Source organism: Varanus komodoensis, unplaced genomic scaffold (assembly GCF_004798865.1).
Source record: "Varanus komodoensis strain SLA01 unplaced genomic scaffold, ASM479886v1 scaffold51, whole genome shotgun sequence".
In the NCBI taxonomy this organism is placed as follows: Eukaryota; Metazoa; Chordata; class Lepidosauria; order Squamata; family Varanidae; genus Varanus; species Varanus komodoensis.
Genome location: NW_025336100.1, coordinates 5,663,288 through 5,688,260, shown reverse-complemented (window position 1 = coordinate 5,688,260; position 24,973 = coordinate 5,663,288). Strand labels below are relative to the sequence as shown.

Sequence of the window (24,973 nt, the reverse complement as noted above, 5' to 3'; positions counted from 1 at the left end):
CAAAGCAAAAATTAAAAAGATTGAACAATCAGCCAAAACAAGGAATAAAACAAGAAATCCTTTAAAAGTGTGTGGACTGGTGCCAGGGGGAATAAAAAAGGAAGGAAAAATAAACCTACTTTTTCCAGACCAGATGGCAGCATAATCCACCTGCAGAGACCTTGAGTCCCCCTGCCATCTTACAGTTTTGTTGACATTCTGGTAAAATGCTAGTGTTAAGGGTAGGGTTGGGACGAACACTAGAGGAATCCATTTGAGGACTACCTCTAGTGCTCAGCCTATTCTTGCAAAGTAATCTAAGCCAAAAGGAAGTTCATAAACACAGAATAAGGTTGTGCAACTGGCAACCTTCTTCCATGTCAGGTGTAGCCATCTAAATGGCAGCTGCACCTGGCATGGAAGAGGGAAGCTGCTAGTAGTCACACTTGTAGTAGTTAAATGCCAGTTGAGCCCCACACAACCAACCTCCTTCTGCATGCTAGTACAACAACCCAAACAGCTGCTGCAATGGTGCAGAAGAGGGATGCTGCTTGTACAGTTCATGGGGATCAGTGTCTGGCAAGTGTCCTGTGGATGCTGTGTACACTTCCAGGAACTTGGACTCAGTGCCACTGCAAAGTGGACTAGATTCCAGGAAGCTGAGCCCAGGGAGCTGAATATATTCCTAATCCTTGATTCCTCTCACATCCTGAAGATAATTTCTTTTTCAACAGAACAAGTCTCTTAATAGATAGTCTAGAAGGAGAAACAAAGAGAAAAGAGTCTAAAAATAACCCCAAAATAGAACAAGAAAGGGGAAAAAAGTTTCATAATGCCATGAAGATAAGAATTCCAAGCTCTTACAGCATTTTTTATGTATATGGCAAACAACATGAGTTAAAACAGGCCCCGAGGAAAACCATAGGTCAGCATTCATCAGCCAGAGCACTGAACAGGGGTTTTCCAAATACTAGCATTTGATATTATAATATTATGTTATATTAGAAATGCCCAGCCCTCCATTTTTCTGAACAGTATAGCATCGACACATCTTTCTTTCCTTCATGTATGAAAAAAGTTACCAGTTTTTAGCATCTATTAAGACATTCCTCTGCAATATACATAGGCAGAATTGGTTTTTGTGGGGGTTGGTTTTTTTCTTTTTTCCTTTCTTTTTGGCAAGACATGTTAACAGAAGACATTTGGACTAGTCTTGATTTCAGTCATGTTTCTAGTATTTTTATTTGGTTAGATATCTGTAAAATAGTTCTTAGTATTTTTGCTGTTGCTAGATTGTTAATAGGAATACTAAGACATATTAGTTAAATTTTAAAAATCTCTTCAATTTTGCAATAACTAGTTGTATAGCTTTTTATTATTTTCTGGTTTTGGGTGTGGATGTGCTGCCTCAGGAAAGCTCTTCCCAGTATGACATGCTACCTCTGCTTCTGCACAAGCTCAAGAAGTTCAAGGAGGTTGTTATATGTGCTGGAGAGGCCCCAAGAACCATGTTCTTCTTTGACAAGATGGCATGTTTGCTCCTTGATCGCAGGGATATCATGCCCAGCTACACTGCAGGAAGTGGCACCCTTACCTTCCAGCAATTCATGGAAGCACCTGGATAAGCACTGGCAGCAACTTCTGTCTTTGCTGCCACCCCCCCCCCCCGCCATGTGACTGCTGGATGTCTCCACCACCAAGAAATACTTTCATCTCAGCACTGCAGGTCTAGACATCCATTCCTTGTACACAGCCTCCAGCTCCCTGAAGCCTTCCTGGCTCATTTCAGGCACAATCCCCTGATTATGCTATCCTGGCACAATCTTATCCAGTATCAGCAACCCAAACTTTATTCTGGCTGCAGTGCGGCAAGGAAGACAATGGCCAGGAATGTCATGTTCAGAGCTGGAGACGTTGTGGCCAGTGCTGTGGAGGGCTGCTTGATGGGAAAGTGTGTTGACTGCATTCAACAGGGAAATGCACTTGGAACTTCAACTGGAGTAGGAAGGATGGAGAAGGCATTGTAGCTGCTGCTCCTTGAACCTGAGCCCCTGCCACTCAGGCAACAGTCTCCAGGGTAGATCTAGCAGTGGGCATGGTAACCCACCACTAATCTCAACAACATGGTGATCCACCACCTCACCAGCATGAGGCAACTCCTGGAGGAGGTGATTTGGAAAATTGAGAAGCATCATTCCACAGTTTTTAGCTACTGTCAGAACTGAGGGTTCACATAATAGAAACAGTCAGTGGACAAAATGAGCTGCCTTTTCCAGCTCAGAGGCCCTGGAGCAGGAGGAGGCAATGCAACAGGCAGGTATACAACTGTGGAGGAGCAGAGCCTACAGGCAGGGCAGCCCTAGGAGGCTAGGAAGGTGGAAAGTCCTCCACTGGAGCAGCCTCTGTTCACAAATACTGTGCCACATGGCTGTGTAATTAGCATAAGGCTGATAGAGTTCAACTGACTAAGAATCTTACCACTTCCATGGAACTGGCAGGGAAATGGGCTCATGACCTGTTAAACACATAAATAGCCAGGAAAATGAATGGTTGGTTCCTGACTTCCTAGTCAATCTGGGCAAACAACATCAGCTCCTCTAATGAGTCACACATCAGGCATGGCACCGTCTAACACTATGAGCCTGTTATGATGGCCCACGTGAAGGCTGTGGACTGGCAGACCAAGTGATCAAAGCAGCACTGCAGGTAGCAGTGCCTGCACACCCTCTGCCAGTTCTAATCCAGCTTTTCCAGTGTGAGGCTGCCAAGCAGCACCTCCTACTGCCTCCTAATGGCCTTCTTGGTGGCAGTGCCATCTCTGAGCATGCCATCCAGTCAGCATCACTCGCCTAGCTTCTGTCTTCACTGGCTCAGTGTCCTGGCACCCATCTCTTATGCCCACAGCAGCCTGACCCTGTTTGGATGCCCCACAGTCCTCTATGGAAAGTGCTGCAGCTGGCTTGGCAGAGGTGCCACTGGGTGAGGGAGGAGAGGTGTACTACAAGTGGATGGTGCACTGGCAAAGCTTCTTAGCCCATGGCCAAAGTGGAAGTTTGCCTTCCTGGAAAATGACAGAACTGCATGTAGGAGGAGGCAGGTTCATAATAGCTAAGCAATCTTTTCCCTCCTGCTCTGTACTCACCTACTTTCTTTTTTCCTCTCTGTTCTGTACTCCTGTCTCTCTGGCAGGCATAAGAGGGCAATTGTCTGATCTGTGTACTGAGTCTAACCCTCCTGGAAAAGTTTCAACCATCTATCCTTCTCTGGGGTACAAAGACACAGGATGAGAGGGGTAGATACTAGTTCATCTCCATCTGTTTTAAAGTTTGAAGGGAAAAGAGTGCCACACTTTCCCCAGAGCCATAGCGCCTGAATCTGTAGGCTTCAGACAGATGTGGTATAATGGCTGGTGTACCTTTGGGGACCGGAAGAGGCTTTCTTGTTTGGGTAGGAGCTGTGCTCCATGTCTGGCTGGACTAACTGGGATGTTCTTTCTCTTTTCCCTTCTCTGGCCCTCCCTCCTGAATGCTCCAGTGCATCTCCGTCAGCGGAGGATCCTGCAAGTGTGCAGGTATCAGAGACAGGGAAAAATGCTGGTCTTGGCATGTGGGCTGCTATTTGCTTGGGCTGCCAGCCTGCTGTGCAGGGTGCAGTCCTTCTTACTCTAGAAGCAGCATGGGCCTTGGCACTATGAGTGCTGCATGTGGATGCTTCCTGCCAGCTCGTGCTGCAGCTCCTTCACCACTGTGTGACATGTGCCATGCTTGTGGGGACAGGTGCACTGGAAAGTTCAGGCCAAAGCAGTGAACAAACAAGTGGGATGCTCGGAGGAGCATGGGAAGCAGTGCACCTGGTATGGCTGATGCTATGACATCCCTACGTTCTCCATCCCTCACTTCCCCACATCACCCCTGTCCCTCTTCCATTTCATATAGCTCCCTGGGTGCAGGAGCAGAAACAGATATGGCATTGTGAGAGCTGGGGAGAAAGGAGAAGGGATATGGTGGCCACCATTACACATTTAGACATGCCTGCTATTATGCTACATGCCACTTGAGAGATGCTTTTCAGGGAGGTGCAGGTGTCGTGTGGCTCAAAGATGGTTTCAGTTCAGATGCACTGAAACCCCTGCCCTTTTCGTGTTCAGTCTGTGCCAGAAGAGGGGAACAGAACATCTTTCTGGGAATGCTCTGCCTAAAGGGGCCATGTCCTTTCTGCAGCCAGCAGCTGCTGCTGCTTTTTGCCAGCCTCAGCTATGGGAGGAGCACTGTGACTGCCTCTTCAGTGGCCCAGGAGCTCAGAGCCAATTGATGCATGGTGCATTTCTGGACCCTTCCTCATGAGGAGGCAGTGTGGGTTTCCATGCTGAACCTTGATGCCTGGAATAATGCTTCAGCACCATGCTTTCTGAATGTCCAGGGTTACTTTTGATATCACTGATTCTGGAACAGAGCTGAAAAATGGTGATGTGCCATTGCATCAAGCCCTGCAAGCACCTGGTGATCACCCTGTACAAGCTGACCTTCAACATGGGCTACCTTCTCCTCAGTTAATATATTAGATTTGTTTAAATGCCACCTATTAGCATCATGCTTACTAGGTGGCCATTACAATATAAGACTGGCAAATAACAGCAACAAAATAATACAATTAAAATATGTTAAAATTAAATCACAATAATTAAGTAAAACAAAACAAAACAAAACATACATTAATAAAATTAAAAACCTGCACATTGCTATAGATAGTCTAGATGGTACCAAATGTGTTCCAAAAAGGAAAGTTTTTGCTAGGTGCCTGAAACTCAGTAAGGTAGATGCCTTGTGAATCTCCAGTAGTAAAGTGTTCCATAATTGGGGTGCCATCACTAGAGATGCCCTCCTCCTTGCAGCTTCTCCCCTTAACCTTCTTGGAGAGAAACGTGTAGGAGGGCCTCAGTCAAAGATCTTAGACAAGGGGCAGGAATATATGGAGTAAGGCACTCCCTAAGATACTGGTACCCCAAGCCATTTAGGGCTTTGTATGTCATAGTTAAACTCTTGAATTCAGTCCAAACAAGAACAGGCAGCCAGTTAAGCCAACAAAGGAAACATGTGATATGTTCATGATAACTGGTCGGTGTGGACAAATCCACCACTTGTGAGATCTTCCAGGAGATAATGCACATGGTCAACAAGCTTTTCCAAGGGGACCAAGGTGGGGATGAGTGCAAGAATATGTGGGGCTTCTGTAAGGTAGGCTTTCCTTTGATAAGGATCCTGGACTCCATTCATGTGTGCATCATGCCCCCACCCTCAGGCAGGAGCAGAGTTCTGCAACTACACACAGTGCAAGTGGTGGGAAGTTCCTTGATGTGTTTGCAGGGTGCTTAGGCAGACACTGCCAAGTTCTGGAACTTGCCCTTGGTGGAAAGGTGGAGAGAGGTGTCTTTTGAAGACCCCTTGTTCTGATGAATGGGAAGCCCATCCAGCCCCTGACCTGATGACCAGGTTTCTGCATTGCATCTGTGGCTGATGGTGCTCTGCCACTTTCCAAGAGCATAGAGCAGAAGAATTTCAGGTACTACCACAGCTGCACAAGGCTCCCCATGGAGCACACTTTTGAATGACTGAAGGTGTGGTGGCACTCTCTGTACACCTTGCTGGGTGTCGAGGAGGACAGCATGCTGAATGTGATTGTGGCATTCTGCATTGTGTACAAAATCTGTGAGATGCAGGGAGACCTGCTGCTGGAGAAGAACCCAGACCTGCCTGGACCATGTGCTGAGATAGATGCTGAGGTGGTCAACAGTGGCCCTGTGCAGCCTCCTTCTCCACTCTCTCATCTTCCTCCACCCTTTGAACATGCCAGCACTCATAGTAGTCAAGCACAAGGAATGGGATAGCCACACTGCTCCTGTTCCTACTTGGCTTTGCCTTTCTGTCTCTGCACCCCTCCTTGTTATCTTGCTCCCAGGTACCAGTTCCTGTTGTGTTGTCTTTCACATTCCAGACCTCTAGCATTTTGTTCGACCTTGGCCTGTTTGGAATTGTGAATCGGACTTGTTATTGGACTGGTGATTGGACTCTGGACTTGTACCGGAGTCTTGCTTGGGTCTTGGTGCCTCTGTCTAGCTGCCTGCCACCTATGACCTGGACTCTGACGCAGTGGCTTAATTTGCACATAATGACAAGCCATGGCGAAATGGCTTGTTGTTATATGTGAATCCAGGAATTATGGTTTCTTTGAAACCCCACAGAAAAACAACAGTCTGTTTTCAGGTTTCCACATTTCAGCATTGCTTGTTGTGACGTGTGAATTCAGTTACTATGTTTTTTCTGTAGTTTGGTTGCAAGTGTGGCCTCTGCAGCCATGACCACTCTAGCTGTCATTTTCCACTGCCCTGTTCATATAGCAACTGCTCAGTTGCTGGCACACAGGGCACTGATTCCCTGTCCTCCTTCCTGGTGCACCCCACAATGCTTAGCTTCTGTGTCTTGCTGCATCACTGCAATGCCATCCTCACCACCATGGCCACTGTTGTGCGCACCTCATTGGCCAAGGACTGCACCACCTCATCACCACTGCATTGGATAAGTTATGTGCCGATGTCCCCATCACACCGCACAATGGGATGTCAGTAGACATCTCGTATGATGTGGTGGGGATGAGGTGATACGGGATTGGCAAAGCAGCGAGGTGGTACAGTGGCAAGGGGACAAGGTTAGATTTGGTGAGGAAATGAGGTGAGTAATCAGTAAAGCAATTGACCACTAGGCTACGAAGGCCACGAGACAGCGAAGGGGCAGCACAACAGGCATGGGGCCACCATGGCTGTGAGGTTGGCATCATGGCAATGTGAGATGGAGAGGCTGGGCATTGGGGGAGGTTGCATTGGGAGGGAAGACAGGGAGCAATGACCATGTGGGAAGCTGTGCTCTGTGGAATAGTGGGCGGTGGGGAAGCAACCAACTGCCTGAGAACATGCCTAAAGGAGCATGCAGGCCAATGCGGTAGAGGCAAGTGGGACAGGCAGGAATATTGCATGCTGGGATTGAGTCCCAACTGCAGGGGCTGATGGGATATATGTCACCATTCAGAGGAAAGCTGGAGGTACGTGGTAACTACTCATAGTTATCTTGAAAATGTGGGAACCCAGGGTGTAAGGTAAGATACTTAACTGCTTATCAGATACTTAACTGTGTGGTAACCATTTACCTTACATATGAACTCAGGCGTTACATTGTAAGTTTGGTATTTAGAAATCACAATAAGCTATGGTTTCTCTGTACCACTATGGTTTATCATGCTGTCTGAACCCAGGATTGTGCTTTCCATAGTCATGGCATGCAACTATCACAGATTCCCTTATAGGGAGTGGCTTCAGGGGCTACTTAGCCATCCAGCTTCTATGTGTGAACAATGAGGAAGAGACATGAATTTCAGACATGGTGGTATATGGGATATGTGCCAATAACAGAAGGACTGAGCAAGAAAGATGGAAGCCTCAATGACATGAAAACCATTTGGTTGTCTGTTGAATAGATCATGGTAAATAACCATACAGGATTTTTTTTGTCATGTTGCATGAACCCAGCCAGTGTATGTAGAAGTAGTGGCTCTTGGAAGCCATCTGTCATCTAGTCATGGTTCCCATAAACTTGAGCCTATTGCAGATTGAGTGCCAGTCGACCAAGAGACAGTTTCATGGGCCTCCCTGGATATATGCTTCAGTGTGCTATAAATTTCTTATTGTGTTTGAAAGCTATGTTCCTGGGGTGCGACCAAGTTCACTTTCTGCTTCCTGTGTCATATGTATGTAAGTGTTGGTTTGACTGCAGTATGTCTCAAGTATGAGCATTCCAGCTTTTGATGGGAGATACAGGTCAAACATTCAGCAAACTGTTCATTTATTGTTCCATTTTTATACTGCCCAGTAGCACAGATGTGGGCAACTTGTGGCCTTCCAGATATTTTAGCATACAACTTCCATCTGTTTTAGCTAGCAAAGTTAATTGTAAGGGATCATATGCAAACCAAAATGTCTAGAGAGCCACAGATTGCCATGTATCCTTTAATAAAGTTCCTTGGGACATTTTATAGTTACAAGAGATCTGATACATAAACGGTGAAACCATGTAGTCTAAATAACTGGAAAATAAATTACATCTGGAAATAGAGAATAAAACTAATGTAATAAAACTCACAATAGAAATCTCACCGTCTTACTCTAAAAATGTCACAAAAACACTAATACAAGAGCCAGTGTGGTGTAGTGGTTAAGAGCATGGGACTGGGGCTCATGAGAACTGGGTTCTAGTCCCTAGTCAGCCATGGAACCAACTGGGTGACTTTGTGCTGGTCATACTCTTCCCAGCAGCAGGAAGAGAATTATGTAAACCACTCTTGAGTTTTTTGTAAGGAAAAAAAGGGATGAAAATCTATTTCATCGTCATCATTAGAATTTAACATATTTTAAATGCTATATTTGGCCTTTCAATGGGGAAGAATCTCTGTTTTGGAATCCATACATGGTTATAGGGAGTACATGATGATTTTGGATTACTCCAGTGACTTTGTATATTTAATACAGATGAACTGCTTCTGTCTGAGAGTAGTTTTCTAGTGAGTAGGAAATGCAGGGATTTGCTCCCTGAGCAAATCAACAGGGTAGGTTACATGACGGCAGCAGATACTGGACAGGTTTGCATGACACAGCAATCAGTGATGACTTTTTATCTTTTTTGGTCTGTCATGCCATCTGCACCCCTTTGTATTTCAGTGTAGTACTTTTGGTTTTGAGAAACCACAAATAGAAACAACAGTTTGTTCTATGTTTGGTTCCATGATTGCTTGTTGCTTTGTTCAAACTGGCAAATACAACCCACTGTGGTACCAAGGTCAGAATTATGGGGTTGCTTGGCAAGAGTGAATCCTGGTGAACTCTTGGCAGAAATTGCATCATTGGGAGAAGAAGGCAAGTTGAGTTTGCACATAGTGGGAAGTGACAGAAGAGAGTTGCAAAAACCAGTAAAAAACCCATTCATTTGTATGAAGAGTTGCTGGAGAATGAAAACATAAGTGGTGGGGATAGAATATATGTGGTCTGGTTGTAGTTTACTTACAGTAGGTGTGTTCAAGTGCTTAAACTCTAATGAAGGAATATCAAGGCTTTAATTTGTGTGGGTTATAAGCTATTGCTATCACAGTTGTAGAGAGGAGTATGTTGCCATGGCTTAGAGGTAAGAGAAAAGTGTTTTACTTATGCAGATTTCAGAGATGCTTATTTCATTAGGGTTTCCCAAACATAGGAGAAATGTAAATAAGGAAACACACACACACACACACACATACACACACATACATATACTGCATTTTTGTTACGGATCTGCTTCGATCTTTTAAGTGCCTAGCAGGATCTCTGGCTTCATGATTTTATTCCATCTATGACCAGAGAGACCTTCCATCCAACCAAAATTCAGAAGGAGCACAACCATGGTGAATTGAACATTACTTTTGTCTCCTAATATGGGACTAATCTAATCTATCCATGATTCAGGCCCAAGTATGAACAGACTAGAAAGTTAAGACAACAACTAAACCCCTCATAAAACATGAATGATGTAATGAGATTGAACAATTAAAGTCTTATTTGAAAGCACTCTAAGAGAACTCAGCTGCAAGTTTCCCTTCTTAGTGCAGTTAAGATGATAAGGGCAACTACTGTGATTGATAGTGAAAGGGTATGCCCTTTCACCTCTTCTTTGCTTAATTTGAAGGGTTCATACAGATCATCAGGCCATAGAGTCCATGCCACATATGCTAGGGTCTGTACTGACATCATCCAGCATTAGTTACACAGGGGAAGCAGAGTAGTACTTTACTGGTCTTGACTAAATGTGTTTTTAAAGAAAAACTGCCTGCCCTTTTTATGAGCACTCACCTGCTAGTCTGATATAACATTGAAAGATGTCTTCTAGCAAAAGAACCAGTCACTGTTTATGCTATGATCACATCAACTACTATATATACCAGTATATAAGACAACTCTTGAAATGGAAAATAGCAAAGCAAAATGTGGGGGTTGTCTTACACATGCAACATATATAAAAAAGAGGAAAAGGATGCAACTTTACAAAAGCATTTGCATGCTTTCGAACTGCAAGGTTGGCAGGAGCTGGGATGGAGCAACGGGAACTCATCCCGTTGGGCAGTTTCGAACTGGCACCTTTCGATCAACCAGCCCAGCAGCACAGCAGTTTAAACCACTGCGCCACCTGCATCCCCTTAAGATAAATAAAAAGTACAAAAAAAGGAGGTGGAGTTGCACTATAAGTAAGAGACACATATATCTGCACAGAAATTCAAGAAAAGCAACTTAATAGCCCCATTTAAAGTATCTGGCTTAATTTAAAGGGAACAAAAATAAGAAAAACATAGTTACTGGCATCTATTACCAAGCACCAAGTCAAAAAGAGGACAAGGATGCAACCTTCAAAAAAGCAACCTGCCAGCATTTCCAAGAAGAATGATATAGTCATCATGGGGGACCTCAGTTTCCCTGATACATGCTGGGAGACAAATTCTGCCAAGCATGGCCCCTCCAAGAGATTCCTGACATGTGTTGCCAACAACTTTCTCCAGCAGAAAGCTATACTCAATTTAATACTAACAGGGATGGCCTGGTGGACAAAATAACAACCATAGGAATTCTGGGGGAAAGTGACTATGTAATACTTGAATTTTCAATTATGAAGGAGACAAAGGGTAACTGGAGCCAAACAAGGAAGCCTTGGACTTCAAGGAAGCCAACTTTAACAATCTCAGAAAAATGATAAGCAAAGTGCCATGGCAACACACTCTTAAGGGGAAAAGTGTCCAAGAGGGATGGGAAATCTTGAAAAGGAAGATCCTCAAAGCACAACTACGAACAATTCCACCAAGAAAAAAGTATAGAAGTCAGCAGAGGAAGCCCACTTGGCTCCACAAAGGGTTAAGTGACAGCCTGAAAGAAAAAATAGACTATGTACAGGAAGTGGAAACAGGGCCAGGCCACGAAAGAAGAATATAAACAAGTAGCAAGGAATAGCATCAGGAAGGCTAAAGCAGAAAATGAACTAAGAATAGCAAGGGATGCTAAGCATAACAAGAAAGCTTTCTTCAGATACATCCAGAACAAAAGACATGAGAAAGAGAAGGGTATCCAGTCACATAAAGTGGATAGCAGAGTGATAACAGATGACAAAGGCAGAGGTGCTCAATTCCTACTTTGCTTCAGTCTTCTCCAACAAGGAAATCTGCAATCAAGAGGAAGTTCAAGCTGGAAGTGAGAGATGCAGCCCAAGATTGACAGACAAATGGTCAAGGAATACCTAGGTGGAATAAGCACTTTCAAATCTCCAGGGCCTGAAGAACTCCATCCCAGAGTCATAAAAGAGCTAGCGGAGGAACTCTCAGAACCACTGGCTATCATCTTGGATAAATCTTGGAAAACAGGAGAAGTGCTGGACAACTGGAGAAGGGCTAATGTTGTCTTTATCTTCAAAAAGGGGAAAAAAGATGAACCTGGGAAGTGTAGACCAGTTAGTCTGAAGTCAATCCCTGGAAAAATTCTGGAGCAAATTATTCAAAAATTCATCTGCAAGCATCTTGAAGAAAATGCAGTGATTAATAGAAGCCATCTTGTCAGACTAATTTAATCTCATTTTTTTACTGGGTAACTTCCCAAATGTACAAAGGGAACACTGTGGACATAATCTACCTAGACTTTAGCAAAGCTTTCAACATAGTGCCACACAACATTTTGATAAGCAAATTAGCAAAAACTGGACTAGATGGAAAAACTATTATGTGGATCCAAAATTGGCTGCTAAATCGGTCACAAAGAGTGCTCATCAATGGCACCTTCTCAAATTGGATAGAGGTAACAATGGGTGCCACAGGGTTCAGTCCTGGGCCCAGTGCTCTTCAACATCTTTATTAATGATTTGGATGAGGAAGTACAAGAAAAGATAATCAAATTTGCAGATGATACAAAACTGGGTGGAATAGCAAACATGCTAGAAGACAGAATGAAGATCCAGGGCAATCTTGATTAACTTGTACACTGGGCTGAAAGCAGCAGAATGCATTCAATAAGGACAAGTCGTCCACATAGGAAAAAGAAACCAAAGGCATCAATACAAGATGGGGAATACGTGGCTTAATAGAACTGAACAAGAAAAAGTTCTTGGAGAAATTGTGGACAATAGGCTAAACATGAGCTAGCAATGTGATGCAATTGCCAAAAGGGCAAATGCTGTTTTGGGGTGCATTAACAGAAATATTATTTCCAAATCATGAGAAGAAGCAGTTCCCCTATACTCCTCATTAGTCAGACATCACCTGGAATACTGTGTCCAGTTCTTGACACCAAGATTTAAGACAGATGCAGGTAAATTAGAAAGGGTCCAGCAGAAAGCAACAAAAACAATCTAGGCTTTGGAAACACTGCCCTTTGAGGAGAGACTGAGGGAACTGGGCATGCTGAGCCTTGAGAAGAGAAGACTGAGGGGGGACATGATATCCCTCTGTAAGTACCTCAAAGGCTGTCACGAAGAGGAAGGTCAAGATCTCTTCTTGCTGATGCCAGAATGTAGGACACGGAATAATCAATTCAAGTTGTGGCAACCCAGATTCAGGCTGGACATCAGGAAAAGCTTCCTTATGGTCAGAGCAATACAATAGTGCAACTCTTCTATGATTCTATGATAAACAGCCCAAAATAGTAACTTTGCCTTTTATGACAATATATACAGGTATTTTTTTGAAACATACTTCCTGGTCATTTGTTCCACATATTGTTACTGCATATATCAGCATATAAGACAAACCTTGATACCAAAAATTGCAAATCAAAAATTGGGGGGCATCTTATACTCCTGACACATGACAAACAGCAGAAAAATAGTCCAAAATATTGACCTTGTCTTAGACACAACTCACGTTATACATCAGTATATACAGTCAATAAAGACATGCAGAAACTCTATGCAGAAAGTAATGAGATCTGGCTATTAATGTGTACTTTACTGCAACAAAATAAACTGCTTCTGGAGTATCCATCAATCTCAGTTCATGCCCAGTTCTCAGAACAAGCTGGGCAAAAAGACCTTACAGTTGAGATTGTATTGGTTCCTCTGCATGCCACACCTCCATTAAGAATTGAAAGGTGTAATTTTGTATTTTGTTTTTAATTACTGCATGCTATCTGAGACTCGTATTTGGGCTGGAAGGCAGAGTAAAATATTTAGAAAAGTAATGTGCAGTGTTAATTTCTGTATCAAGAAGTGGATGACATATGAAGACTTCTTGGTTTCAGATTTATGGAAGTGTTCACGAGGTTTAAAATAGTAAGACTGAAAGCAGTGCCAAATGGTTAATTATAAATGGAGCTCTAGGTTTTTCCCCCCAATGTACATATATATAATTTTGTAAAAATTGTAAAAATCAGACATTTTCCAAAAATCAAGAAAAAATTTATTTATAAATGGTATGTGTTTAGCCCAGAGGTTATAATGGGTTGAGTATAGCTTCAGTCTTTCACAGGTGCAATCGGATCATCAGTTCATAATTGAGCAACCTTTGGTGGGAGAAAGTAATACAGAATAGAAACTACGCTCTTGATACGTTGTAACCATCTAACTGAATATTAGAAAGGTTTGATGGGATGGAGATCTGGGAAGCATTGGACCATAACATAATTTGAAGGAACAATTTATCATGTTAATGTCCTCTTTTTCTTTCTATGTGCAGGTGAAACTGAGCAGGAGTTGGGACCTCCCCCATCTGTGGATGAGGCAGCAAATACACTCATGACTCGCCTGGGCTTCCTCCTGGGAGAGAAGGTAAACGAGGTGCAGGCAGGGCACCAGTACAGCATGGAAGTCCAAGAGGACAATCAGGTGGGTTTATCACCTTCTGTAGTATAATAATGATTTAATTCTGTCTGAAGCTGACATTATACTTGATTTGTAAAATGAGAGGTACTGATTAAGGTTGACCCTCAAAAGCAATGTCTTAAAATCTGAGGTCCATAGGAGATGTTGCTTGCTACATAGTTTAGATATGATATTCAAATCAGATTGTGAAAAACCACATGCTGCTATTGAAACTTTCTTCTGTTTTTCTTGTGAGAGTGGTCTGGCCACAAAAATTGAGGCAACTATCCATGTTTTAAGTTCAAGTAATGAGAAGTTACTGGATTCTTTTAGTTGATGCACTCTAATACAGTGTTGGTGGTTGTTCTGGTTTTGGCCACTAGAGAAGTGCAGATCTTGACACTCTAGGCCATTGATGGCGAACCTTTTAGAGATTGAGTGCCCAAACTGCAACCCAAAACCCACTTATTTATCTCCAAGTGCCAGCACTACAATAAAATCTGAAAACTGAGGTTATAAGTTAGAAAAAACATCTCACAGCCAGTCCAAGCAAATCTATCCATCCATCCTTGGCAGCGGACTGACTGGCCATGTGAAAGCTCAGATAAGTTGCGTCTAATGAGTCACGGCTCGTGAAGTCATCACCTGGCGCCGCTACTCCTTTCCGAGCATGCGCATGGCCCATATGTGTGCTGTTACCTGATGCTCGGCTACTGGGGCGATGCTGGGGCGAGTTGGCTTGTGTGCCGACAGAGAGGGCTCTGAGTGCCGGCTGTGGCAAGTGTGCCATAGGTTTACCACCACTGCCCTAACCCTACCCTGGTGCCCTCCCCTAGCCCCTCCCCTAGCCCTAGGGGTAAAATACTATTGAAAGGGGCGATTTTGAAAAAGCCTTCTTTGAGTAGGTTTTTCTGCACAGCTCATCATTTCTGCCCATTTTAAGCACAATAAAACCTGAAAACTGAGGTTTTAGTTTAGAAAAAACACCTCACAGCCAGTCCCAAGCATGCACACACACACACACATATCTCCTTGGCAGTGCACTGACCGGCCATGCAAAAGCTTGGACAAGTTGCAGCTAATGGGTCGTGGCTTGTGATGTCATTGCTTGGTGCTGCTACTCCTTTCCGAGCATGCGCATGGCCCCTATGTGTGCTGTTATCCTATGCTCAGCTGCTGGGGCGATGCTGGGGTGAGTTGGCTCATGTGCTGACAGAGAGGGCTCTACGTGCCCACTGTGGCACACGTGCCTTAGGTTCGCCACCATTGCTCTAGGCTCTTGGAGTCAGCTTTGAACAGTGAGGAAGAATAGGAGCAGGATTCTTCTGCTTCTTCTTCTAGAGATAGAATCTCTCCTCTGTCTGCCTGAAGCTGGTAATGGACTGGATGACATCCAAAAACAATTGACATTGGATCCGGGCAAAACAGAGGGGGTTGTTGTTGTTATGTGCTGTCAAGACATCTTTGACTTATGGTGATCCTGTGAATGAAAGCCCTCCAAAATGTCCTATTCACAAGAGCCCTGTTCAGCTCTTGTAAATTCAAGGCTGTGGTTTTCCTTATGGAATCAGTCCATCTCTTATTTGGCCTTTCTTTTTCTGTCTTTGACTTACCCTTCTCCAGTGAGCCTTGGTTTCTCATGATATGTCCAAAGCGTGACAGCCGCACTTTTGTCATTTTTGCTTCCAGGGAAAGTTCTGGCTTGATTTGATCTAGGACCCACTTGTCCATTTTTGTGTTGGTCCATTGTATTCACAAAGTTCTCTTCCAGCATCATTGCATCAATTTTCTTCCAGTTCACTTTCTTCACTGTCACTGTCTGTCTTTCACACCCATACAAATTGATCAGGAATCCAAGCGTGTGAATGGCCTTGGCCTCCAGTGAAACATCCTTATATTTGGTTATCTCACTCTTCCTTGAATTCCTTGGCTACAGTCACTCTTTGACTTGGTGACTTGTGTTACATCTTTCACAATTTCTATTTCTTCATTGCTTAACAGTGCAGTTCTGTAATTCTGCAGTCATGAATTTTGTTTTCTTAATATTAGCTTTTGTACTTTCTTCTTTCACTTTTATCAGTTTTCAAGTCATTGCTGCTTTCTGCTAATAGTATGGTATTATCTGCATATCTTCAATTATTGATGTGTCCCCCAGTTTTCATGCCTTCTTCTGATTCTAATCCAGCTTTACTTATGCTTGTCCTGTTTACAGATTGAACAGGTAGGGAGATCATTCTTGTCTGATGCCTTTACCTATGAAAAATTATTCTGTTCCTGCATGCTCTGTTTAACAGTAGCTTCTTGTCCACAATACAGATTTGTCACCAATCCAGTCAAGTGCAGAGGCACACCTATTTCTTTCAAAAACTACACATAGTTTTTTAAGATCCACACCAATGCTTTGCTATAATCTATAAAGCATACACTGATCTTCTACTGAAATACCTTGGTGTGCTTCTGTAACCAACATTTATTTGTGATATGATCTGGGGTGTTTCTTCTTTTTTGGAATCCAGCCTGAATATCTGGCTTTTCTCTTTCCATAAATGGTAAAATTCTTTGTTACAACACATTGAGCATAATTTTGCTTGAATGGGAAATTACCGCAATGGTCTTATACTTCCTGCACTCTTTTGCATTATCTTTCCTGGGGACTGGAATGTATATCAAACATTTCCAGCCTGTGGGCCATTGTTTTGCTTTCCATATTTGCCAGCATATTCTTGTTAGAATTTGAAACAATTCAGTCTGCAGCTTGGAATAGTTCCATTGATATTCTGTCTACTGCAGGTGCTTTATTCCTTCTAATTCATTTCAGAGCAGGTTTCATTTTGCTTTTTAATATTGCAGGCTCTTCTTCACAGGATTCCTCTTTGAAGGGATCTATCCATCTTTTATCTCTTCTGTATAGTTCTTCTTTATCTTGTTTCCATCTTCTCTTTATTTTCACCTGGTCAGATAGTATGTTCTCTTGTCTGTCTTTCAGCATTCCTACTCTAGGTTTGAATTTCCCTTTGATTTCTTGGATCTTGGACTGAAGCTCAATCCAGACAAGACGGAGGTCCTGTTGGTGGGTGGTTTGGGCTTTGGGATGGGAGACTCGGGCCTTGTCCTAAATGGGGTTGCACTCCCTCTGAGGGACAGAGTTCGCAGCTTGGGAGTGCTCCTTGACCCTGAGCTGTCACTAGAAGCTCAGGTGACGGCGGTGGCAAGGCGCGCCTTCCTTCAGCTTCGGCTGATCCATCAGCTGTGTCCCTTCCTGGAGAACGACTGCCTGGTGACAGTGACACACACGTTGGTAACTTCCCAATTAGACTTCTGTGACGCGCTCTACGTGGGGCTACCCTTGAAGACGATCTGAATACTTCAATTGGTGCAGAATAGAGCTGCCAGGTTGCTGACGAGGACTGGGCGTTGTTCTCATATAACCCCAGTTCTCCGTCAGCTTCACTGGCTCCCGATTAAAGTCCGGACCCAATTCAAGGTGTTGGTTATGACCTATAAAGCCTTCAATGACTTGGGACCTGGTTATCTAAAGGAACACTTGTGTCCATATATGCCCTTCCGCCCCTTGAGATCGGCAACAGAGGCCCTTCTCTGGGAACCCTCTGTGAAAGATATTAGGAGGGTGAATACCCGGAGGAGGGCCTTCTCTGCGGTGGTGCCCCACCTATGGAATGCGCTCCCCAGAGAGGTCTGCCTGGTGCCGTCGTTATTTGTTTTTTGGCACCAGGCTAAGACCTTTTTATTTAAAACTTATTTTAATTGTTAACCTATTATATATTTATAGGATTTTAAATTTTTAGCTGAGATGTTACCAGGCTTTTTAATCTTTAATTGTATTATTTGTTATTTATATGTTTTAATTATGCTGTGAGCCGCCCCGAGGCTTTGTTGCGATGGGGGCGGCATAGAAATGTTTTAAATAAATAAATCTTCTGGAAGAGGTCTCCTGTTTTTTCTCTTTTGTTGTTCTATTTCTTTACATTGGTCATTGTAATAATTCTTTTTTTTCTCTATGCGATAGTTGCCAAAAGTTGCATTCAGGATTCTGACCTCATTCTTATAACTTTTTCCTTTAGCTTTTCATCTGTCCTTGGCAATTGTGAATATTTCTTATGTTATCTATCTATCCAGGCCTTTTCTTTCTTTTTGCTACAAGAATTGTCTTTTGAAATTCCTCCCTAATAATATGTATAATTTGAGTTCACAGTCCTTCTGACCCATGGTCAATTAAGCAAATCTGTTCTTTATGTGGATATTAAATTCTTCAGGAATGTTATTGAATGTGCATTTTGGCACGATGTCTCTGTTAACAGTCTTTTTCAGCTTTACTCTGATTTTAGATATTAAGAGTTCGTGGTCACTACTGCAGTCTGCTCCTGGTCTTGTTTTGGCAGAGAGAATACACTTCCATCTCCTGATCCAGATATATAACTTATTTGATTTCTGTATTGGCTATCTAGTGATGCCCATGTATACAGATGACTGAGAGGTTTCTTGAAGTATGTATTTGCAATGAACAGATAGTTGGCTTTACAGAATTCTTTAAGTTCTTCCGGCTGCTTGCTCACGCAGAGATTGTTTTAGACTTGCTCGGAGAAAACGATCTCTGTGCAAGCAAGCCATTGCCTCGCTGCACACACCGACCCCGCCTTGCCTTGCCTCGCCGTACACACCTCCCCACCTTGCCTCGCCACACGCGCACCCCCCGCCCCCTCACCAGTCTGCACCCCCCACCCCCTCATGGCCCAGCCCGCGCCCACCGCTGGCACCTTTCATCTGGCCCCCTGTTGAAAAAGTTTGAGGACCCTTGCTCTAGGTCAAATTCCCCTAGAACATTTGATTCTTCTTTATTCCCTACTTTTGCATTCCAGTAACCTAGGGTTACAATATGTCTTGTTTTGGTGTGCTATGAACTTCTTCTGGAATACCTGCATACAAATTTTCCATTTCCTCTTCTTCAGCATCTGTTACACTGGTCTACAAGGAGAAAGAAATGAAAGTAGCTAAATTTTACCAGAATTGGGTCACCTGTTTTTTAAAAAGATGCAGAAAAGCTAGAAAGTCTGATGTGATTTCTTCAGAGCTTGGCAGTGTCATTTGTTCCCACATGTATAAGAAGGAAGGAATACACATCAGTAGGCTGTGTGAGCCTTGACAGTCTTTCAGTTACACGAATAATTTGTCCTCCAGGGATAAGCATACCTGGCAATTCCATGGGTTTTCCATCCCATGCAACAGGGAGTCTTCAAGTTTTGAGGTGGCTAGATGGAGGGGAGGTGGTGGATGTGGTTTACTTGGATTTCGACAAGGCCTTTGACAAAGTTCCACATTATATCCTGATTGAGAAATCGAGGAGTTTTGGGATAGACCAATGCACTGTCCAGTGGATTAGGGCATGGTTGACTGACTGAAAGCAGAGGGTAACCATTAGTGAGGAATCATCAGGATGGTGGCCAGTGACAAACAGGGTCCCCCAGAGCTCTGTTTGGGACTGATTCTGTTCAATCTTTTCATCAACGACATGGAAGAAGGGGTGAACAGTCTGCTGATCAGATTCACAGTCGATACTAAAACGGGGGCAGTGGAGAACAGCACTCGTGAAAGGGAACTTGAAGCCCTGATTGACTGCAGGCTAAACCCTTGGTTGCATAGCCAGAAGCATTGCTTCTAGATCGAGAGAGGTATTAATACCACTCTATACGACTGGTGTGCCTGCAACTGGAGTATTGTGTTCAGTTCTGGGTCCCTCATTACAGGAAGGATATAACCAGGTTAATGTCAGTGCAACATAGGGCCACAAGGATGGTGGCAGGATTGCATTTGGGAATATACTTATTGCTTTATACACACTGGGTTGCCCAGCAAGGAGAAACTGCAGCTGATCAGGGAGGGAGAAGAGGAGACAAGCATTAATTAAATGGTCTTGGGAGTGGAAAAAGGACAGTCTAGAAGAGATGACAAAGGTGAGTAATAAAGAAGTAGAGGAAACAGATGAGAAACAATGGAAGAGCCATCAGTAGTAGGTATAGAAATGGAGTTCTGGAGTAGAAAGAAGGAAAGCAGTGTGCATAAAAAGCCAACATGAACAACAAGGAGAAAGCGGGGATGAGGGTCAAATTGACTGGAGGAACACCGGACCAATATCAAGCGGTGGTCTAAGGAAATTATTGTAGAAAAGAAATGACTGGAGGCTACAGAGGAGGTCTGAATGAGAAAGACGGAAAGCAAAGGCAGAACAGTTAGGAGGGGATTGGAAAACAAAAAAGAGTAGTGAGTACTTGGAGGTCAACCTCTGAAATGAGAAAGAAGAGAATGTATAAAAGTAAAGAAGGAACCAAAGGAACTGTTCCCTGCATAATCTATGATATATCTGAGTGATGCGGTGAGAGAACTGGATTCAGAAAAACAGTTCACGTTTAACTACCCAGAGAGCTTTGGTTATAACAGTAACAATAGCAAGGTCAATAACAATAAATCAATGGATCTTTGTAAGGGATCTGTGAGAATCTGTCACATTGCCTGGGCTTGGCTTCCTAGACTTTGGACCACTTTACAGCAGCCCAGAGTCCAAGTGTGTGGTGATTGCACAAATATACAAGCACACGCAGCAGCTTCTTTGTGCTGCTAAGCTTGTGCTCCTTGCATGTGTTTGTATGTGTGTGAAATGCTGCTGTATGTGTACAATGAGGCAGAAGCTGCCACAGCTTCAGTATAATTGTAGTCTCTGGATGGGTGTAATGCTAGTAGTGATCTGCTCTGTGTCTCTTGAGATTTCCCTTTGTTAATTTGATTTGCACCTTTGAAAGAAAAGTGTTTTCATAGGATGCTACTTTAGAGCTTGTTGTTTGTGCAGTCCCACTATACTTAGAACTCTTCACTTTCTCCTGTCGCTTTGAGAGTGGACATCTGCCAATCAAACACTCTCACTTTTCTTTCCAGCAGTTTTCTTTCCAGCTTGCATTTATTGCAGGTGTGTACCATGTAAAACTCAGGCAAGTACACAAACATTGCACATATTTTGCAAATCACTACCACTGGAGACTGCTTTTCATACGCTGTGTGTTATAGAAAAAGAATGGGAGAAATGATGAGATTTAATAAGAGGCATTTGTCTTGAGCTGCTCAATCAAGGGCAGATGTATCTGCTGCTCAAAGTAATCTCTTCTCACTTCCCAGAATTCCTCAGATGCATGCAGATATTCCCCACCTTAAACAAAAGAATAAGGTTAATAATATTACTATTTTAACTGTAGAACAAAGGCTATAAGATAGAAAAGTAAATATGTTAGGGAATGATTTATGTTGACTAGCCAGCTAATTCAAACTATTTTCAATTTGGAGTTGATCGTTAAGAATCTGGCCAATTTGGATCATAAGCTGCAACTCCAGTAATACAACCCAGTGAGGAACAGAGTAGGGATAAAGATATGCTGTTGAATAGCCTGGAGAGAGTTATAGGAATGTCTGCTTATCCAAATGCTTTAGCATTGAAATCATGTGAGGTTAGAGTATTATCTATTTCTTATAGATTAAAAATCAAAGGGTCTGATTAGTGATTTACATTGTAAGAGAATTCTTTTAACTTGAAGTAGTTGTAGGAATACAGCTTTGATTATGAAGAAAGAATGCCCAATTAGCCTACAAAAAGTGGTCCCTCTTGGCATTTTGATGTTAAAGTAGACTTCCACTTGCTCCTGAAAGGGAACTTTTTGTTGTACATCATTCAGAGAGGCTATCAGTAGTTTTTGCTCAATAAGACTTAACCTGAAATTGGCAGATGCTTTATATTCAGGTGCTAAAGTAATGGTTCATTGGTTAGACAAATATACAAATACTGTAAACATAATAATAATGTGGGACAGTCCAGTTCCCTATTCCATTCCTACTTAAGACCCTATGTATCATATTTACCCATCAAGAATAAGTATTTATAAACATGGATCGTGGGTTGATATAACTGATCAGTCTCAATAAGAGCTTCCAATGTTGGAGGACTTTGAAGCTGTAAAAGCAGCAGGGCCAGACTCAGATTCTCACAAATGGTGTAGTTGCACGACTTTCCATTTAGCATAGTAAAATTGTATTTGGTACACAAATGAGAGGTCCCAATCTCAGTGACCCAGCACAAGAAAGAGTTTTTCACTTTTTCAGTGCTCAGCAGGTTCTCTTTCTCACTGGAGTGATGAGCTTTTCCATACCTGGGGAAAGGGACTTGGGCCTATGGAAGAAGCTGGTGAGCCAGATAGGGAACCTCTATATTGTTGTATTTGGTCGGCAGGCTGAAGGTCTCCTTTGCCTGATCTACAGAAGAACCCATTCAAATTACTAATCAGGACAATAATATATAATAAGCTTAATAAATACTTATTCTACAAATATTTGATCATACTGTTGTTATTCCACTAAATGTTAGTTATGTTTCAGCTGTATTTTTTATGGATAAAAGGTATAGGAAGTAAAATTATACCAAAGAAGTACTGGATCTAGTTGAGTTCCTGTTTCCCCCAGGTTAATATTAGCTGCTCTAAGGAGTATTTTTACAAACATACAATTTCAGTGGTTTCTTATCCCACATTTATATCTTTGAACATGTTATGCTAAGCAACTTTTAAACATATATTATGAATGCAACCTGTTGTGCAGTATTTCTGCTGAAAAATACTCTAAATAACCATATGATGGGATACTTAATACCTTATAACAGAAAAGTATTTTTTCTATACTATTTGAAAGGAAAGTAAACCATACCCAACTAAAGGTAGCAATGAATTTTTGCGGCTAAAATACATGAGATATTCCTGGAAGAAAGTAGAGAATACATTGCTTAAGAGGATAGGGTCTGTTGCGCTAATAACAAAAATGATGCAATTTATGAGGGACAGGAGTAATTCATTGGCAGATTTATTCAAAGCTGGATGTCATTTGCAATATGCTGGAATGATAGGTTCCAAAATAATAGTTATCTTTATGTGTGCTGTGTTTTCTCTTATATAGTTTTTGTAATCTCTCTTTTTCTTTGGTTTTACCAGTATCTTTTGTACTTAAAAAAATAATTATGAATATTCACCTTCTTCAGAGAGTCTAAGTGAATTCCTTTTGTTTTATTTGAAACAGATAGACTTAAGTTTTTTTTTTAAAAAGAGCCAATACTTGTGAAACACAATGCAAAAATGGAACTTTAGGTCATTATTGGGCAATGACAGTGTCATTCCCAGATACAGTACACTTCCAGGTTTGCTATAAATAATACCCTGATTTTACTGTTTTCAGCCTGTGCTAACCCCTGGCTTTTGTTAAAAGAATGTGAGTTTAGTAAATTCTATACCTAGCAGTATAAAAGGTAGGATTTTTTTTTTGGTCTGTGGAAGTGTACATCATTTTAGATCCAGTATTTTATCCAGAACAAGATTCAATAGCATACTGTATTTGCTAGTATGTCATGTGTATTCTTGATTATGCACCAGTTAGGTGCTTGTGTGCTTTGGTAATTGATTGTGGGAGTTATTTGGTTCTGTTTCCAATTCTAGACCTCAGCAGTATCCCAGCGAATAAGTCCCTGTTCAACACTGACCAGCAGTACTGCTTCACCACCTGCCAGCAGCCCTTGTTCCACCCTTCTTCAAACTAGTACAAAGGATGTTATGGCAAAGGACTGCAGTTATGGAGCTGTCACAAGTCCCACTTCCACCCTGGAAAGCAGAGACAGTGGCATCATAGGTGAGTTGTGTTCTTTGACAGGACCAGTCTGTTTTGCAGTTGTGAAATATGGCTGGTTCGTATCATGGAATGTTGAGGTGAAACAGATTAAACATTAGGAATTACAGATAACTTGTAAATGTCTAGTGTATGTATGTTTCATCAAGATACCAACCTGCCTTCCTCTCTGAGGGATAAGTGTGTGTGTTCATCATTCAATTATTTATTGTAACTTCTAATCCTACTTTTCCATCTGAAGATACCCAAGGTAGCTAGCAATATAAAATAATGAAAAATCAAGCCAAATTCATAATGGCTAGAAAATGAACCAATTAAATCAAGCACAATGGCAGATAAAGTACCATAACAGAGCAATTGGATCAAGATATTAAGTGCCTGCTGACATAGACAATAACAGCAACAAATGTTAAAGAAGGCATCAAGTGGATCTCCTCACCAAAAAGGAGGCCACTCTCCACCCTACCCCCCCCCCCCCAAATGTTCCAGGGAACTTTAAATAAAATCAAAACAATAACATCTAAAGCAGCATAAAAATAACTAATTCCAGGTGTGAAACAGGAGGATAATAGGAACAACAAAACCAACAATATAACTAGCAAATAAGGCCATAGTTCTAAAAGCATGTACTAAATAAGGGTCTTTACTTGGTAGCAAAAACAGAATGACAAGGGTGCCAGTTACACCTGTTAAGAGAGTTTTAAAGATGAGGTGTGATAACAAAGAAGGCTTTTTTTCTTGTCAATTCCCCCCTTACTTCAAGGTGTGGGGGCTCAAAAAGGAGGGCCTCTGCTGAAGATATGAGTGATATATGGAAACAGGTGTTCCTTTAGATATCACAGTCCCAAGATGTTTAGGTCTTTGTATGTTAGCATAAGCACTTTGAATTGGCTCCCAGGCCAGGAAGCCAGTGCAGTTGGTAGAAGACCTGCATTGGATTAATTGAAGTGCCTCGACCATCTTCGAAGGCAGCCCCACATGGAGTGCACTACAGTAATCCAGGCAAGACGTTATCAGTGCATGGATAACTGTGGCAAGGCTCTGCTCATCCAAGTAGGGACATAGCTGGAAAAGCAGCTGCACTGATAGATGTTCCTGGCCACCGAGGCCGCCTGCAAAACAAGTGACAGCTTGGGGTCCAGGAGCACCCCCAAGCTATAAACCTTATTCTTTAGGGGGAGCACAACCCCATCTGGGATAGGTTGAAAATCTCCCAGTTGGGCAGGCAGACTGCTCACCAGCAGTACCTCCGTCTTGTCTGGATTGGGCTTCAGCATATTGGCCCTCATCCATTCCATTACCAAGCCAAGGCACCAGTTCAGAACAGTCACTGCCTCATCTGGATTGAATGAAAATGAGAGGTAGAGTTGAGTGTC

General features: G+C 42.5%; 1 protein-coding gene across 3 annotated transcripts in view; it reads left to right on the top strand.

Moving 5' to 3' along the window:
* The window catches only part of TANC2 (tetratricopeptide repeat, ankyrin repeat and coiled-coil containing 2), a 331,148-nt gene that overhangs the window by 167,859 nt on the left and 138,316 nt on the right, over positions 1-24,973 (top strand). For all 3 annotated transcript variants that reach the window (XM_044447243.1, XM_044447244.1, XM_044447242.1), the window contains exons 6-7: positions 13,753-13,901; positions 23,411-23,600. In XM_044447243.1, coding sequence (XP_044303178.1) covers positions 13,753-13,901; positions 23,411-23,600 — 339 coding nt within the window. The remainder of the gene's footprint in view (positions 1-13,752; positions 13,902-23,410; positions 23,601-24,973) is intronic.